We start from the raw sequence: 19,985 nt of genomic DNA on the forward strand, positions 1-19,985 counted from the left end.
TATGAGCTCTGCTCATAGGTGTATCAAATGGCAGACAGTCGTGGTATGACCCTTAACAAAATATCCCAATAACTGTCAAGCAGGACACACTGAAACGGTGTGGAACTCATCTTTGGTGTTTACAGGTGGAAGCAACCGTTATTAATTAATTTCTACAAACATTTCACAATAATTCATTTCTAATAAACATTTCACCATAGTGTCATTAAAAACATCCTGTTTACAAGTCTCACATTTATTCTGAGGCCATTGTTTGTTTCACAAAAAAAAAAAAAAAAATGTATTTGTGTTTTTTATGTGGAATGGGAAATTTATTTGGATATTGCAAAATAATAGAAATCCCAAAGAACTTATTATTTCAAGAGTTATTTCTGCATTAGATGCTCCTGAAATCAACAATGTGGCCAAAACCCATATTGCGTATGCAAGGTGGTGGTAGTGGATGTCTAAGTCTGAAAACGTACCCATTACAATTGACATAACAGCTGTCTTGTGCCACTATCCTGTTGGGCTGATCCGAGGGGTAAAGCCAGGGTTTGGTGGAGGTCAGACATTCCACTGGAAAATGGTTTACAACAGTGTCTCATTAAATAGATTGAAATACAGGGGTCAAGACATCAAGGAATCCACATCAAATGGTGTCTGCAATGCATAAGCCATAATCCTGAACAGTGCTATGAAGGTTTCTTCATACTACTTGAATATATGCCAAGACTATGAACATTGTCTGGGGATACAATCTTTGCCATTCAAATTCCTTAAGACAATGATGGCAAAATGCACAGAACATTTCCACACTGAGAATGGTTTGATAAAAGTTTAATGAGCTCTGCCACCTAGTGGTTCAGGATGAATAACTTCTTGTTGATAAAGTTCATAAACATATTGGTATTTTTTTCTACATTTGAATTACATCTTACACAACCTTTCAAATAAATGTATTTATTGGATCATTAGATGTATCAGTTTAAAAAAGCAGAGTAGATTGTATTGGGGAAAGAAATACCCCCCAAATACTATTAAAGGACAAGAAAAAAAGCTCTTCCCTAGAAAAAAGATAACAGATTACGTAAAGTAACTCTTAAAAAAATTTATAATTTATGTTTGCTGTTAATAATGAATCAGTCACACTGTCTCTACACAACAATGACTCAAGATGAATTTGCATGAAAAATCGAAATGTAACAAAGTGATGTGGTTTCTCTAAATAACAACAATTATAATAATATTCAAACTATATGATATTGTATTAGATTACGTTTAGCTATAAAGCTAAGCTACTACGACTGCAAGAAATCATTACGTTATACCTAAATGTTATAGTAGCCTACAAATGATAGACCGATTTAAATAATTGTAATTTATATAGATCAGTGTATGAGAGGTTAGGCCTACATCAGCTGATACAACAAGGAAGTAGGCTAACATAAACATGCATTCACCTGCCATTTGAAATGTTTTCACATAAGTTAAATAATTTGAATACAGCAGTTTGCATAGTCTACTAATCAACCTCTCTGCTGCTCTCATCCTAGCGGAATTTAGAAGTTTGTTATTGTTTGGTGCAGCTTGGAGCTCTGAGAAACAGCAAATGTAGACAATGTAGACAAACTTTAACAAACTTACACTGATGATAAGTTGTTGTGGCTTGAAGCGATTGTTTGATTGGGCGGAGCTTGCAAATTTTCATTGGTTCATGATTGGTTTAACGTTACTACCGGAAAACACCATAACAGCTACTATCCCAGTACCAGCTCGATCAGTTACCATGGGAATATTTCAAGGTAAACAACATGGAGGACGACAACGGCGGCTTTGCTGGTGAACCCGTAGAGATGTTTCGCACCTATGAGGACTTCTTAGATTCTCAGATAAAACCTTTGGATCTATTTTACCTTAAGGTGACGTATTAAAATTCACGCTGTTCGGTACCAGGGCGCAAATTAATTTTTTTTTTAATTTTTCGACTGTAAGTTAAACCGTATGAGCCGTGATGTTGTGAAACTCACAAACACTGTGGGATCGGAAGCATCTAGAAAACAACTGCCTTTTGTTCAACTTCTAATTTAACTTTTTAATGAATCAATAGGAATAGTCTGGCAGCGTAACGTTATCCCAGTCATTTCTCAGTATGGCCTGTGAAATTTTAGCAGTGTAACGATAGATGGCGACATGGTATTTCTGTCCTGCATCATGCCAGGTGTTTTTGTGCAATGAATTACATTTATGTCGTCTTTCCAAACTTAATTAACTGTATTATGGTCTTCAAAAATAGTGCACTTAGCCATTTAAAGGAGAACTTGGTAACTTTTTTAACTTAATAAAACTGTCTAGAAATCATTTGGATGGTTAAATAACCTGTTCTGGTGATATTGGTGACTTCCCCCGCTCCCCCCAGCGTTCCCAGGCGGAAAACCAACCTTGCAACTTGGGGACTACCGTCCCGGCAAGATAGAACGAGAACGAGCGCGAAACACAAATTGCTTTACGGCAATTCGACAAAAACACACACGCATGTATGATGTATTACCAGATTACCCACCTCGGTAGACATAGCTCCACACGATACAGTTGGCTTGCTCCGATCAAAACAAACGCACATGAGCAGCGGTAGAGAGGGGGAGGAGGCCGCCGCAAGTGAGTTTTTTACGACTGTGTTGTGAAATTTACGCCCCCCCCACAGCTGTAGGGGGAGCTCGTGGGGAAAACATGCGACAACAAAAGGGAAAATCAGCGAAGAAGTGACTAGAGTTCGCTAGAGTTGCAGAGTTCTCCTTTAAGTAAAGTCATTGTAGTTGATTGATTCATATTAACTCAATTATAATCATCATTAGTATATTGTAATTTAAGTCTGATTTAGTCAGTTTAAAAAAAGAGCTCCTCAATATTTAAGTAACGTTATGCACTGTGGGCTAAACACACTGATGTGGCACTTCAACACACAGTTTAGCATGGTTGATCAGATCAAAGATGAAATGTGATATTTTATAATTGATTACTTTGGGTTGTTGTTACATTCATTTCAATTTCTTGATTTTTTTCCCCAGCCAAATCAAGTAATGTAGAGATACAGTATTTGGCTTACAGAACATGATATGTAAAATAATGTTAATAATTAGGACAGCTTAATTGTTTTTAATTAACATTTGGGCCTTAAAATGTGATCAACATTTTTTAGACTATTTTTAGAACTTTGGATATAATTAAACAAATAATGGATTTGGTAATAAGATAGTGTTATTTAGAGTGAGGTAAAGTAAATGAATACTACATATTTGACACTGTAAGCTCACAGAAACCGACTTTGACCCCACATGGACTGAAGTTAACATTTTTCCATCTGATTTACTTGATTTAAAGTGCTTGGTAGATGATGTTTAGAAATAATTCAAACTTGAGAACTGTGGGAACTGTCAGTAACAGTCTATAAATGCCAATGTGTGGTTTTCTTAGCAATGAGGACTCTAGGGATAGATTCAGAAACATAATGGCCTGGTTTCACGGACAGGTCTTAGATTAAGACAGGATAGGCCTTAGTTGAATTTGTACATTTAAGTAGCCTTCATAAATATGCTTTAGAAAAAAACATTATTGGTGTGCATCTTCAGACAAAACAATGGCACTGACATATTTTAAGATGTCAAAACAGCTTCAACATGCATTTTAGTCTAGGACTAGGTTTAAGCCTTGTCTGTGAAACTGGGGGAATATGGATTTGTTTCATATGCGTGTAAGCAAACGGTTTGCAGCAATAATCGCACGGCTCAGGAAATGCAGCAAAAACAGTCTTTATTAATTAATAAATCCAAATGGAGAAGGAGATATAATACAAAACCTCATTAAACGCAAATGACACGGAACAATGAACAGACAGAACTAAGGGTTTAAATGGCTATGAGCTTTGCCATCACAGGAATAAATTACAATTTTAAATCTAAAATAGAATATTATATATATATATATATATATATATATATATATATATATATATATATATATATATATATATATATATATATATATACTGTATATATTAGGGTGGCCCTTATTTTTGGACTTATAAAATCTTCTGCTCTCCAATCAACTCTCCTTTCATGAGAAATGGAAACAAACCAAGTTTTGCTGAGATTGGACTACGTTTAGGGTGTGCTCAACGAAATTTAAATTCCGTCTTAATGTTGCATAGAAACAGTTATATTTAGAACAGTATATTCCTGAAGAACCCTTTATATGCTGTAATGGTTCTTCCTGTTAAGAGTTTAGGGTTCTTTATTCCCGCCTTTTTGTTTTTCAAATCTGTAACTGTCAAGGCCTCCTCATACTGATTTTCTGGAGCTCAGCTATACAACTACACTGACTGTCAACATACTCTCAACAGGTAAATGATTTCTTTCTTAAAATGTCTATACATTATAACTTTAAAAATTGTAACTGGTTTCCTACCAATCATGTCTCTTTCTCTTTTTAGCTTAACAGAACATGCAATTGAGTAGCTCTGTTCAGTTAAGGATATTCATCTTCTCTTCTCCACAAAGTAAGTAACAGAGGTATTGAATTTATTATCCATATTGTTCAAAAAAAAAAATTATTTTTTTTATTTTTTTTTAAACTCAATTGTGTATTTTTTCAGATCAATTTCAGATGCTTTCATGTACCATAACCTCATCATCTGCAGAGACAAACTGCCACTAAGAATACACACATAATGAAGGACATAAAGAAGATTGTGAAGATATTTCACTGGAGCTTGGTCTTCATTACATCTATATAAAGTTCTAATGTAAATTGTTATTTATTAATGTATTCAGCTAACAACTGTTGTTAGAGCACTGTAATTTTGCTACAATTTGCCATGTAAATAAAAAATAAAAGTACCTAATTGGCACCACATGCTGTTTTGTTTGTTTGTTGATGTAAAACCCAAATAGAGGTAACAAGATACATGACAGGCAGATAAAGATTATCTAAAATAAATTAAAAAAGACACACAAAAAAAACAATATTAATATATAATATTAATTATATAAATATACTAATATTAATGAAAATAAACTATTATTTAAAAGGTTATTTATAACACCATTATGGCCCTATAACACTTTAAATGCATGTTCTTTATGGAACCTAATAAAAAGAGTTCTATTGAGCAGCAAAAAGGGTTCTGCTATTTTTACAACCCAAAGAACCCTAATTTGGTACTGTTTAGAACTGTTGATAAAAAGATACATTGAGCATACCCTAAATTACAAATCTGGATGGTATTATCTGGATGGTATTTTGCATACATTACGTACTTCTATAGTGGAGAAACAAATGAGGGGGTGAGAGGTTAACATTCCAATAAAAAAAAAAAAAATGCCCCCCAATAAGGGCCACCCTTATATATATATATATATATATATATATATATATATATATATATATATATATATATATATCGCAAAATATGTTACTTTATTTTTGATTAAATAAATGCAAAGTAAACCTCAAACTTTTAAATGATAGTGTATACAATGTTACATGATTAAGTATAATATGTTTCTATTATCTGTCTTTGGTCTTTGTTTTAAATTGTAATTTAGACTTAGATTCTTTGTTTTTTTCTTAAAATTTCATGTTACAAAAATATATATCTTTGTTTGGCGCATTAAGCAAACCCATGGTGTCCGTTTCAACCTTACAGGAAAAAAAATTAATATTTTTTTTAACCTATTTTTACTTGATATTTTTATTTTTAGAGTATTGTATAAATGCATTCATTTTAACAGCGAGTTCAACCCTTCACAAATGGATTTTGCCAGATTTCCAGGTTTTTCCTTGGCAGCAGCTCTCTACAATCTCAATGCCCTATAACCACATGAAAGCCGCTCCTCCTTTTGAGGGTATTAGGAATTTCACTAAATCATATTTAATACTTAATAAATCATATTTCATACTGCCCACTTTTAACTAGGCTGCAGTGACATGTGGCAAAAATCCTTGATCCTGGCAGCTATGAAACTGTCAGCACAGCTCATGTAATTTTGTCACATAAATATCATGTATACTAAAATTAGATTGATATAAATAGCACTCGAGCACAAAACTAGCACAAATGTGTCATAAATACACTGGCCTCAGCAGATTGGTGAATTGCATGATTTTAATTTGATTTTTCTCTCATATTAATCAGTCAGCTTCATCCATCCCCAGCTCAGCAGATCTGTGTTTTTGCTCCTCTATAGGATCAGGAACTGGCCCGCCAGCTGGTGGAGCTGGGCCACAAGGATAGCAGTTTGGAAAGGGAGGAATTTGAGACAAGGAAAGCAGCTGCCGAGGCCTCCAGGCTTGCTTCAGGGAGCCAACAGAAGTAAGGTTTTTGTGTAGTGACCATGAAAAGGGGACAGATTTCACACCAGTATGTGACCTCGATGAAAATATATTTTCCAGTAAATGTATTGGGCTTCATTCATGAAACACAAGCAGAATGAATTTCTGACCATTTGTTAAACCATTCTGACGTAAATTGTCACATTCAATTTAATGTTGCATTCTACGTACGAATGGTTTTACGAACAATCTATACAGTGATTCATTCTGCTCAAGTTTCATGAATGAGGCCCATTGACTTTGAAGAATTAATTAATTAATGACGCACATTCATTGTAAATATCAAAGTCATCAAATGACAGTAAGATGGTAACAAATAATCTTGGATTATAGGATCTAAAAGTCCAAGGACACAACAGCCTCTTTTTAGAGCAATTTTGGCTAAAAGCACTTTGGACTGACGTGAATGCTCTTTATAGATGCACCTGACGGCTCATGTGTTTCTTAAACGCAGATCTTTCATCCCTTCACTGTAAGAGAGGCAAAAGTTGTGTTTATGTATGTTTGTGGGAGTTTTTGGGATGCTGTAAACTCAGACTCTGACTTGGACGAGGATTGCATAGTTGGTGTGGTGAGGCTTCAGGAAACATTTTTGGAGAACTATATTTGTGTTTTCTCTGGCTGCTTGTGGCAGACGTGTCTTTGTGGCATTCAGTGCTTGTCAAAATGCTCCGAAATTCTGCGTCTCAGTTCAAGTAAAATAATATGTCAAAAGAAAGAAACGTCTATTTCAGATGAAATTGCAGTCAAATAAGAAAATAACTCTATAGGCATATAATTTGATACAGCCTTTTGCAATGTAAAGCACTAGCAGAGGCTATTGTGTTTACTTGAAGCCAATAAACTTTCTCAGCAAGAAGCTCATATAGCCAGTGACAACAGGCCTCAAAGATTTAAAATATTAATTGACTCAGTAGTTCTCAACATAACATAACCGCAATACTAAATACATGAAAACAGTCAAATAGTGTATATTTGATTGGGTGCAGTTAACTGTGGCTCTTGGTTAGCAAGATGCTAGTAAAGAGTAATGTTAATGTGGTTGACATTAACATTTCTCACTGCCTATGTCCTCCACACGAGGGCCCCATCACTTCAGTTACTAGGTTAAGCTTACCATATCTATGCCTATCAAGTCCAGCTCTCTTTAAGTTTAGTTGTATGCTGCAAAGTTACTTTACTTGAATTCTGAATAGTCTTCTGTCATTTAGATATGGTTAGAATTGAGGTTGTATTAGTGACTAGGATCACAATGCACATGACCCATTACTCTGATTGGGAAGAAAAATCAACCACTTGTAATGAAAGACCAAATGGCATTTTTGCACCCTTGAAGGGTACTGTGGGGAGGGGACGTGACTTTGTCAAATGAAAGCAAGCAATAGAATTATCTTCCACTGTGTTGTTAGTGTACAGACAATAGTCTTTTAAGGAAATAATTTAACTGTTTTGATCGCATGATCCTGGATAGCAGTTAGCTAATACGCCATGATCAGGTGTTTTGCCTCAAGGTTAGGCATCATGAAAAGATAAATGACTATATAATGGCTGAAATAAGTGTTGACAGATTATTATTATTATTATTATTATTATTAACATTTAGTTGTCATTGCATTTAGTTTTTGGTACCGATATGTTGATATAGATATCAACTGTATCTTGTTGATACAGTATAGTTGATATAGAAGGATTTTTCTCACTTTTATACTATATATGTTTTTTTTGGGTTTTTTTTGCACTAAAAGTGAGAAAAATCCAGTCAAAAGTTTGGGGATGGTACAATTTTTTTATGTTTATGATGAAAGAAAAAAGCTTTGTGTTCAGTCAAAACAGTAATATTATTAAGATTTAAAATATTTTTTTTAATATATTTTCAAATGTAATTTATTCCTGTGATGGTACAGCTGAATTTTCATGGTCCTTCGGAAATCATTCTAATATGCTGATTTTGTGCTCAAGAAAAATTTTGTAAATTTTTGCTGGTTAATGCTTTTGTAAATGCTTTTGTAATGCTTTTGCTCTAATGAATAGAAAGTTCAAAAGAACAGCATTTATTTGAAATAGAAATATTTTGTAACATGCACTATTACCTATGATCAATTTACTGCATCCTTGCTGAATAAAACAATCAATTTCTTTTTAACGGTAATGTTACATACATAAGCAAATGATAAGTGAATACATTTTTTTATTATTAAAATTTGATTGTTGTTACCTGTAACTAAAAAAAACGTTATCCTTTAGTGACCCCTTCTCAATTGCAACCTTCCAGTGTGCGTTTTCTCTCTCTCTTCCTTCCACTCTTTCTAACTGCCTTTTCAGGCCTCTTTTTGCTCTTGGAGACCTTTAGTGCCTGCAGGTGTATAAATAGAGATGTTTTCAATTAAGACGTGCTTTTTGCCTGTAGCGTGCATCTGATCAATGAATGCCCCTGCACCTGTGGTAATAAAATACTAAAGGACGAGGGAGACTGTGCTATGAATGCTAATCAGATGTTGCCCTTTTGTTGCTCTGTTATAGGCTAGTACATAACATGCTTCATTTGACAGATAGGCATTGTGGTATCCTGCCAACAAATCACAATTGAACAAACGAAGGGATTTCACCCTGAGAAACTCAATACTTGACGCAATGGGAAAAGCTTGAATGGAAGAGATGGTTGACTGAAAGATGGCTATTGGTGAAAAGGTTGCACAATAGCTTATGACTGCATTGAAATAATGGACAACAGTAAACGCTAGTCTCTTTATGTGATTAAAAGTAGACAAGGGGTTGACTGAATGCCTTACTCCTTCATCACCGTCTCTCATGCTCTTTCTTTCTCTCTGCATCTGTGACTTCTTCAAGATGAATGTGAATTAAGCAGATGAGTGAAAGCATTACTTTTTTCCACTAATAAATCAGGTCCATACAGAGGGAATGGGAGCGATTGTGAGTTTGGCTCAGATCTGAGCAAATGGATCATGCAAAAAAACACAAAAAAACCCCACCATAGTCGCGTAATCCTTTTCTCCTGTACTGGCATTTAGCGCAGAGACCATGTTGAAAACCAGCTCATGCCCTCTCAGCAAGTTTACAATTCACAGTGTCCTCATAAATGCTGCACCACTAGGTCTGGATCAAAAGCATAAGGTCACGCAGGTTCCGAGCATTCTGGTGCGAGTTTCAGAGGCGAGGGAGCATGGTGGTTTTACGCAGGCCTGATATGAGGCCCTGGCAGGAGCCCTGAAACCTGCAGCCTGGCCCGGGCCCAGCAGTAAATGTCAGCAGATGTCCTGACCTCGCGTGCTCATGACAGGCTGTGGAGACTCGAGCTCGAACCCTCCCCCCAAACCCCCAGCACAACCACAGCCATGCTCTTTGTCCATTGTTTGGCTTCTTCGAAAAAATGTCACTCTACACAAATTCACCCCTTTCGAAATTGATGGTTGGAGCCATCGCTTACTAGCCAAGTAAAACCCTGCTGCGAACACAGACTGTACATATGCACCGCAGTGTTAATCCCTCACACACATAGGCTGAAATAAGACCTTCAGCCCTGTTTTTCAGGGCATGGTCAGGAGGATAGCTTGGCCTGTGCTGGTTGTCCCACAATGACCCAGCATATGAGGTGCTAAATGAAGCTGATTGGAAAGTTCTTCCATACGCGAGTCGTGCCAATCAGACACGACAGAATACAGTAAAACTGTAAGACTATAACAATACCTAAGATTTATAAATTGAGATTTGCATCAGTCAGCCTAAGCATAGTGAACATTCACTTTAAAGGAAATGGTTTACCTAGGCGTCATTTATGTTGAGATGTCAACACCACTTTTTCCCATGGTACTAACGTTTTGTAATTGTCTTTTTTTTTTCTGTTGGAAAGAGAAGAATAGCTTGCGGCAGTGATATCTAATACAGAAGAATTGTAAAGCAGATCTCTTTTCTATTCTCTGCTCTCTATTCAAGTGCTTCAATTGATTGATTGTATCCACAAACCACTATGTAAAAAGAATTTATGCTTTAATTTAAAAAGTTGATATTAGTTGAAACATATCATACGCTTTCCAAGGGCCGAGCATTCCTCGTCATTTACTAATACTCACATTATCACCTTTTGTGTTCTGTAGAAGATAGAAATGCACACAGGTCTGCAACAACATGAGGGAGAGTATGATGACAGAGATTTCATTTTTGGGAGGATACTAATAAGGTTGTTTGCAACTATTTCCTTTCTGCATCTACACAGGGTTCAACACTGCATTTATTTATACTTTGTTTCCGGCAACCTTCCTTCAGCAGTGACTTAAAACAGATGTTTATTAGGGTCTGTCTTCTCCTGGAGGACTAACCCTTTCCTAAGGTCTCTGTGGCAGTAAATGAGACTTAACAAGACACCTGATGTGCACTAACAGATGAGGCTATTCTTAGGAGGTAGTTGTAGTCCCCACTGTTCCCACATTTGCTTTATAGAAATACTTTTCAGACCACAGAAAACCTAAAAGTGATGAGCCAGCAATTTCATTTACGAAATGTTTGCTGAGTGGGAATTTGACCTGTCTGTGTTCCAGCAATCTGTCGTAGCTGATCATTCATCTACCTGAGAGTCCAAAAGAGCAACAAATAGGCCTAACTGTTAAAGGGATAGTTCACCCAAAAAAAACGGTTGACCATTAACTTCCATGGTAGGAAAAAAATTCCATGGAAGTCATTGGCTACCGTCAACTATCTGGGTACCAACATTCTTTAAAATATCTTTGTTTGTGTTCAACAGAAGAAAGAAACTCATACAGGCTTGGTACAACTTGAGGGTGATTAAGTGATGACAAAATTTTACATTACATGAATAGGCCTACATTGTATTTACTACTAGCTAACTTGTGCGATTCGTTTATGTACATTTCTGAAATACATTACTTGGACACAGTCACCTCTGATAAAAGATCACACTAAATGTTTATGTAGACATGCATTTTCTGTAAAGCTGCTTCAAAATGATATGTATTGTGAAAAGCGCTATTCACCTTATTTTTCACGCAAGAGCGGGCGCCGCCATTTTTGAAATATAATGTGTTAGATTTCCAGTAAGCCACTTCTGCTAATCGTAGTTGTATTGTGAACCCGTAGTTTTGCGTCGACTGTGTAGTTTTGACTGGCTAGCTACACGCTTTTTTATGTTAATAGTTAAGTGTATCTGTTGCATTAACCATTCAATCGCCATTTTGAGTTCTTTGCACGCACATGCTTAATGTGTGACACGATGCATTACATGTGAAACGGTGAATGTTGAATTACGTTAAGGTTCTAAATGTAGCAGTAGTTTATGTATTTCTCTCGTGTGTATTTGAGCTATACATTTGTGAGAAACCGCCAAAATTTCCGTACGTTTGCTATTTCCACTTCGTTAATTGCAGACCCATGGAAGATCATCCCTTTAATATTTGGTCACTTCTTTACGGTAGAAATGTTGAAGCCACTGTAATTTCTTGAACAATAACATGTGGACATCAAAACACGCACACTCATGAGGGTTTAAACTTTTATTTTCAAATCGCGATGAATTAAAGGTGCTCTAAGCAATGTCACACGTTTTTTAGGCCAAAACATTTTTTGTCACATACAGCAAACATCTCCTCAATATCCGCTAGCTACCTGTCCCCTGAACACACTGACAAAAAAACGCGGTCTCTGTAGACAGCCCAGGCTCCACAAACAGCAACAAAAACAAACTGGGCTAACCCGCACCACGAAACATAACAAACTGTTCCAGCCAATAACCGACAAGAAGGATTTGGGGGTGGGGTTTGGGGGGTTAGTGCACGGATGAGGAGGAGGGAAGGTCTAGCTAGCCTCCGTTTTGTTTGACAATACTTCGAACGTCAACAAGAAGTGACGTCACCCAACATCACTTAGAGCACCTTTAACAGTTTGCATATATAGAAACATATTGATGTATTCTCCTGTGTTGGCATAGGTTTATAGATTATTTACGTTACAAATCTGGTGAAATGGCGCACATTGCGTTCCCATATGAACGTCATGAGCAAGCCTAACTCACAGCATATGCAGATATGGCATTTGTTAAACGAGTTGCTGTCTACTCCGAGTCACAACATAAAATAATTGAAAATATTCTCATAAGATGTCAGGCCACTTCTTCATTTCATCCCCCCACCGCCGGTGTGATAAATATTAACCATCACGGTGTTTAATAGTGTTTTGTGTGTGCTACCATAGCATGGCTTCTTACCTACCGACTAGCGAAACGACCATAGACAGAAAAAGAAATGGACACAGCAACCCCTTACACTTCAACGGAGAAAAGTTAAGTCAATTAGAAGCACTCACTTCCTGATGGCTGAGCATACTGCGCAGCCTCAAACTGAGCTTGACGACGTAAATGTGACGTGAACAACCTGTCTGACAGTTGTAAGTCTTCTAGTAGCTGTGCCAAGAGAAATCTGAATCATTCCCTTCCGAATCTTGCAGAGACAGAGAGCAGGAGAAGAAGCTGTCCATTAGCTAGGAGCAGGAGCAACTTTATGACTTTTTATGGGCTTATCCCTTGACTTTATCGGACTTACTGCCTCCACGTCCCCCCGATTGCCTGCAAGCTTCTCCTTCTGTCTACGGTAATTTCTCTACTGTGCGAAAGGGAGTCGCGTGGTTATGACGCAATCGTTAGCCTATTTTTACAAAAACAGCTTCTACGTCAATATTCTACGTATCATAGTGTAAGATACAAGGTAATGTAGCCTTTTATACATTGTCATGTTTCTTTAGAAATAAACAATGGACAAATGGAGTCTTATATGCCTCAGATGTAAAGTTATTCGCTGTCAAAGTGATGCCAAAATGAATGGGAGTCAATTGAATGGTAACAGCAGGTGATGGCTTGTTAGCCAATGGATGCCCCCATAGAAGGTAAGCATTCGGGGTGCTGGATTACCCCCTTGGAAACGACACATTAAAAGGAAGTACGTCATCGTATTTACTTCCACGTTGCAAAATAAGGTGGTACGTCACTCGCGAGCTACCAGTAGCTCATGGCCTGATTGGAGGTAGCTCGCCAAGGGCAGTTCACAAATCGGGACTTTTGAGCACTCAGGTTCGTTATTTCAAATGTAGGCGTGAGGTAAGTGCGCTCATAATAGAAGCGATGCGCTCGTTTTTCCCATAGACTGTAAAAAAATATGGACGTAGTGTCCGTGACGTCACCCGTAGGTTTCTGAAGAGCATTTTTGAAGCCTAAAGTAGGCGGAGCCGGCCGTCGCCATCTAGGCCTTGCGTCACTCCCGGATAACAGAAAATAGGCTATCCTTTTTACAGTTATTTGTTACTCTTCTGGACTCTCCAGGGAGATGGATGAACAACATGAGGGTGAGTAAATGACCATTTTCATTTTTGGGTGAACTATCCCTTCAATGACACAATATATCTACCATCATAATTATAGGGAGAAATATAAGTTTTCTTGACATAGATAGGTTTTTGTTTCCACCATCCATTCCAAAATCTAAGCTTAGCTTAGTTGATTTTAACTTGTACTAACTGAATTTTGGGTTATATTCAAATCAACTGAGCAAATATTCTCACTCACCAGAATTAAAAGTCAACTTCCTTGCTCAGCATGTTAGCATTGAAAAGGAATGGGATTTGTCAGGAATAACAAGATCTTATTTCAGTTTCCTTTAAAGAGCTTTGCGATGGATTTATTCAATCTGGAATTAATGTTCTATTTCACTGACTTGTCACGTTACTTTTTCACATCTTTATTACTTGTCTTAAAACAGGCAAACTTTTGGATTTGCTACGGATGTTGTTTTGAGTAAAATAAGGTTTTTAAAAAATTAGTTGGGCACATGTGGAGTCAATTTAATAGTGTGGATCTTGTTACAAAGCTGGTGTTGAATTGTGCTCTGAATGATTGAGACCAGGGAAGACTATTGCACAAAATCTACAGTGCTGATATGGATTAGGACTCAGTTACAGCACTAAAAAAAGCACTAAAAAGACTTTCTTTCATTTCAAGTGTCTAGGTGGTTATTGGTTATTTTTAAAGTCCCCCAGTTGTCAATAATGTTATCCCTTAAAACTCATCTTTGATCACCAAAATTGCATATTTAAAAGTTATTTTTTTCCTGTGAAAAAACAATTCTTCATGCCTTAAAAGTGGTTGAATGTAACTCTACACCCTTGCTTTATTTAGTATACGCGGTTACATGAATATGCAAATGAGCCCCGCCTCCACTCACTCATACAGGCTCGTCTACAAGTTGATGTATCAGAATGGTAATGCGTTTTATGTATCGCCCTCTACAACGTCGAGCACATAACTAATTAATATGATTCACCTTTGGCTTGACTACGTTATCAAACAGCTAATAATGTGTTGTTAATGTTACACAAACCATGCTCCTGTTCGCCATCTCAGTCTGCTTTCTAAAAATCAGCATCCTTACAAATGCTTTGAACAACTTAGAATGTCAGTGGAGAAAGGCATATAGTTCATCATAATATCGTAATATACATCATACATAATTCACCCGCTTTATTGCTAAATGTACCCAATTTTTCATATCAACAGAAAAATATAGTGGGATAACCTGGCTTCTCTTGAGACTCCCCTGATTCAGAGCATATTAGATTTAATATCATTAACTACCCCCCCCCCCCCCCCAAACCCATTTTCAAGTCTTTTTTTCACTGCAGTTTTAAGGAGAAAATACTCAGCAGTGGTGTTGAATTATGAATTTTCTCACGGTTTGTCTTAAAGCATAATCAAAACACTACATAGACACATAAATAACAATCACCTTTGAGTGTAAACTAAATGAGCCAATGTACATTGGCGTGCAAGATTTGCATCACGCACCCCACCACGAATGGAAGTGCACTTGCATTGCACATTCAGGTTTTCGCTGAGGTGCCGAGGCGGTGACCTGTCCGCTCAGTGGTGGTACAGTAATTGTGGCGACGGGACGTAACGTCTCTGTTTCCTCCTTCAGGGAACGAGGGTTACATACATAACCGAGACGTTCCCTATCAGTCAGTCACTTTCGACGTTACGTCAGATGTGATCTGATGAATTGGGATCCCTACCAAAGTGCCACTATTGCTGCCTCTTCCAGCCCTCCGCGTAAGCCACCTGATCCCCCCGCACTTACTGGGGCGGAAGATGGGACAGGGCTTTACGCCAAGACAGTCGATCACTGCTGTTCCGCATGACCCATACAGTGAGATTATTGGATAATACTGGGAAAGGGGGAAAGGGGTGCTACAGAATCCACATCCTACCTGTAGTGAGGTTTCGTGTGGAAATTACACATATGGACTGGCCATTAGGGCAGTGCAACATATGGAATGTCCCTGAGGTAGCTCCAGCCTAGTTAAGGGGGAGTCAACACTGGCAGGGACCACAGAGCGGACTTGCCAAGGGAAAGACACGGGATCACCGACAGGGGAATCATACCATAGAAGAATACACATATGGGATCACAGTAAGGATCAGAACATATGGCACCTAGCCTAGCACAGGGGTCAACTATTGGTCGTACTATATTTACGAGTGTTATAGGTCTGGCTTTTGACGCTCTGCCACGTCTGACTGCTGAGGGTGGTGGAGGAACTCAACAGGGTTCGTCAGCTGGGGAACTCAACTGAGGAGCAAGCTAAGCGCACGTATCCGGTCCATAGGAGGGGAATGGCGCAACGAGACACCGAGTGGGATTCAATTCGAATTCTAGGCATCATGCCTGATCCCTGATCACACTCTTGATAGAAGCCAGCACAGTCAGGAGCACTGTCTTTATTGACAGAATTTTCAGCTCAATTGACTGCAGCGGTTTGAAGGGGGCTCTCTGTAATGCCGTAAGCACCAATGAGAGATCCCAAGAGAGTACGGGGTGAGGGCGAGGAGATATAATTAAATAGAATAGAAAATTTGCCGACATCTCACACCTCTGCAAGGTTTAGCTAGGGGGTGCTTTTGGACCACCAAGGTGGACATCTTCTGGCCGAGGGCCTGCGCTGTGACTTTCATCACGGTCAGTCACCATGAACAGTTCCTTCATCAACCCCGGCTCAGAAATACCCCTGTGCATTATGAGTACTTTGGCCTCATAGACTTGCAGGGTGGCCATCGCATGCAGGGCAGAGGCGGCCTGTCCAGCAGCACTGTAAGCCCCAGCTGCTGTTGTCTCACAGGTGCTGGATGGGTTTGCGGATGACCCCACCAGGTGGCAGCACTCTGCAGCACAGCAACCGCACACTCCATCTGGGGAATCCCTATGAACCCCTGACCCCTCCCCACCATCGAAGGTAGCGAGAGGAAAAATATTTTATGCAGATTTTGGCATTTTTGGCGTTCCATATTGGCGCCAATATGCTTCCATACTGACAAAGTTCTTCATGCACATCCAGGAAGAAAGTGAGAACATGCGCACCGGGGAAATGGCCATAGCTTGCAGGAACTAGTGCAACCTGCGGTGTGCAGGAATGCTCTTTTAGGCTGCTATTGAAACAGCAGGAAATGCTCTTTGAAGATCGTGACCACCGCTGCAGTGCTGTCACACCAACACTGGTAAGCAGAGCTTCTCCCTGACTCGTAGTAAATCACTTGAACAGATGATTGCAACGGGACAACACAAGTGCTCTGCTCCGAAACGAAAAGCTGAATGTGCGATGCAAGCGCACTTCCATTCAAATGCACTTTGCGGGGTGGGGTGCGCAATGCAAATCTCACACATCAATGTGCATTGGCTTGTTTAGTTTACAGTCAAAGGTGATTGGGCTCTCAGGCGAGATCCCAATTCGCAGATCATGTCTGACATAACGTCAAACGTGACTGATAGGGAACTCAGTTTGTTACTTGCACGCTTTTTTCTGCTCTGCACACACATCCAAAGTGCGTGCACAGAAAGACGCCTCTCATATACTGTGCTAATACTGAATTGAGTTCTCTTTCACGCCTTCTTACACTTGAACGGACAAATTCACACAAAATTATATCTGAATATCCTCGTAAACATAGTCGATTTTGTCTTACATAAACATATACAGTTGAGAAAGAAAACGCATGTGTATCAGACAGTACATATAGTATTTTCAGAGTTATGTATTGTTTCAGAGTTATGTATATGTATTCCCTGTTTTTTTTCATTCCTTTTTCAGTTCTCGCTTCAGATAATGTTGTTTACGTTTTCTCCTGTTTAGCTGTTTAGATATCTCCTGAGTGTTTATTATTCTAATTAAAGGATTATTCTAATTATGTTTTTTATTCTTTGTTTGTGGAACTCCTTTGTTGTGTGATTTCTGTAAACCATAGCGTTACAATTATATTGTGTATCAGTATATCAGTGTATCAGTACATAGGATATTGAGTCCATTTGGTCTTAAAGTGACAGCAGCCTAATATAACTTCTGTGTCTGTCATTAATGTTAATCAAAGCAGAGCTGGCGCCAGCGGAGCACTGCAGAAGGGGTGTCTGAAGTAACGAAAGGGGGCAATGATGTAACGCAAACTATCCCCAGCTAGAAAAACATGTGGCCCATTCAAGTATTTGTCGGACCATAAATAAACCTGTTGCTACTACAACTAATAAACTAAAAGCTACTGAGCAAATACAGATGGCAGAGCATTGATTAATATTACTGCATAAAACAAAGGATTGCCTAGGCCAGTATATTCGAAAATGTGACTAATATCCTTGAAATAACACGTTTTAGTCCACCAGATATAAATAAGTCTGAGAGACACAATTTCAGTGAATTTGTCATGAATATAGACAGACACTCATTGCAACCCGTTTAACAGATGCATCATTTTATGGTAAATTAGAACAGCCTTAACTCCAAAATTGTGCTGTAAAATAACAGTAATCTACTGGCAGCTGTGGTTGCCAGCAATGTACTGTTAATTTACAACCCTTTACCGTTAATACAGCTCTCCTTTTTTACAGTATGTTACCGTAGAAATACCATGGAAGGTAACTCGTATAATTTGGGAAACCGATTGCTTCAAACAGTTCAAGTTCAAAAACTAGTATTTATACTGAAAGTACTGTGAACTGACTTCATTTGAGTCCACTGAAAATTAATATCTCTTAATATAAAACTGCAAACACCTAATGTGTAATAGTGAATTCATTAAAAACATGACTTTAACTCAAATCTTTGCAGTTCGTATTTAGCGAACAATAGCATGCATGCATGTGCTAAAGTACTTAGCAAGGAGATTGTCACTGCATCAGCAACTACACAGTTACTGCTTTTAAATAGCAACCGGCAGCATAACATCAGTATTTCTCTGCTCATCTTTGACTGAAGCACAGGCTCTACTCTCCAGCACAGTGGTGACCCACAAAACTAATTAAAGGTTGTATCAGCGATTTTAGGCCCAAAAAAGGCCCAAACATAAATGATCACGTTCATCTAATCTTTCCTAACGACCTGCTAGCTGCCCGCCCCATAAGCAGGCCGTCAAAAAACGCGTCTCTGTAGGCAGCCTAGGCTCTGAGATCTGCACACAAAAACAACTAGTTTCACCAACCACTCAAAACCAAAATAAATAGTGTTCCAACCAATCACCGACAGGGGGTGGGTGTTGTGAGGTATTGCGCTCGTGCACGGCTGCACGCTAAGTCGGAGAACAGGAGTGCAAAACCTCACAACACCTTTTTTGGGCCTGAAATCGCTGATACAACCTTTAAGTAAACTAACAGATCTCTCCTATATCATCTTTTGCAAAAACACATAAAACACTTCAGTTCAATATTTACTCTCCTTATCAGTTATTGACTTTGCATAACTTTTTTCTATGAACTTTTACTAATATTTCAGTGAAATTAACTTCTTTCGTTTAATAAATGACTGTTACATTTTACAGTATATTACTGTTTTTCTTTATTACTTTATTTTACGGTAATCTACTGGTTGCTGGGTTGCTAGTAAATTGCTGTTTTTCTACAGTTTTAGGCCGTAAATTACGTAATTATTTACAGTTGATTACTGTTAAATTACGCTTCACTCTGTTTTTTTATTTATTTAACACTTTTAATCCTTTTAACCCCACTGCAAAATCTTTAGAAAAAAATTAACTCTACAATCTAAAATCCAAATCTAAATGTTTGCTATCAGTCTCTTCTCGCCTATGTATGATATTTAATATAGCCTACATGAGCAGCAGTATATTTTGAGTGGGCAGGCAACACTGTAAAGATAGAAACCAAGTGTCCAATAAAAATGTAGTGCAGCTTAATTGTTGCAGTGGCTGTTTGGCCAAAAACTTTGACTTAACATGAATGAGATACTTTCCCTGGCTTGTTGCTTGCTTTATCACACAGCATCTTGTTGTATGGCACGATGGTAATCTAACTGAATTTTTTTAATTACTGCAAATGTTAGGTTTGGTCATGCAATCACTAATGTTTATACTCTTGTGATTATTCTCACCACCACATGTTACGACTGTGTGGTCAAACCTTAAGTAGATACGCATGAATTGGATGATTTAGTCTTCTTTGTATCTGATTTATATTGATATCAGTAGCAAATTAAACGATTTGTCAGAGTTACAGTCACCAGATATTTCCGGATAATCAACAACAGTGGAATATCAAATAAATCTTTGTTTA

At 38.0% G+C, this 19,985-nt stretch overlaps 1 protein-coding gene across 1 annotated transcript in view; it reads left to right on the plus strand.

The window, feature by feature from the left end:
• Nucleotides 1–1,783: 1,783 nt before the first annotated feature.
• The window catches only part of cfap299 (cilia and flagella associated protein 299), a 71,550-nt gene continuing 53,348 nt past the window's right edge, over nucleotides 1,784–19,985 (plus strand). The window contains exons 1-2 of the mRNA XM_084115199.1: nucleotides 1,784–1,901; nucleotides 6,225–6,349. Coding sequence (XP_083971325.1) covers nucleotides 1,794–1,901; nucleotides 6,225–6,349 — 233 coding nt within the window. The 5' untranslated portion in view covers nucleotides 1,784–1,793. The remainder of the gene's footprint in view (nucleotides 1,902–6,224; nucleotides 6,350–19,985) is intronic.

This window comes from Abramis brama (assembly GCF_963993115.1).
Source record: "Abramis brama genome assembly, chromosome: 5".
Classification (NCBI taxonomy): Eukaryota; Metazoa; Chordata; class Actinopteri; order Cypriniformes; family Leuciscidae; genus Abramis; species Abramis brama.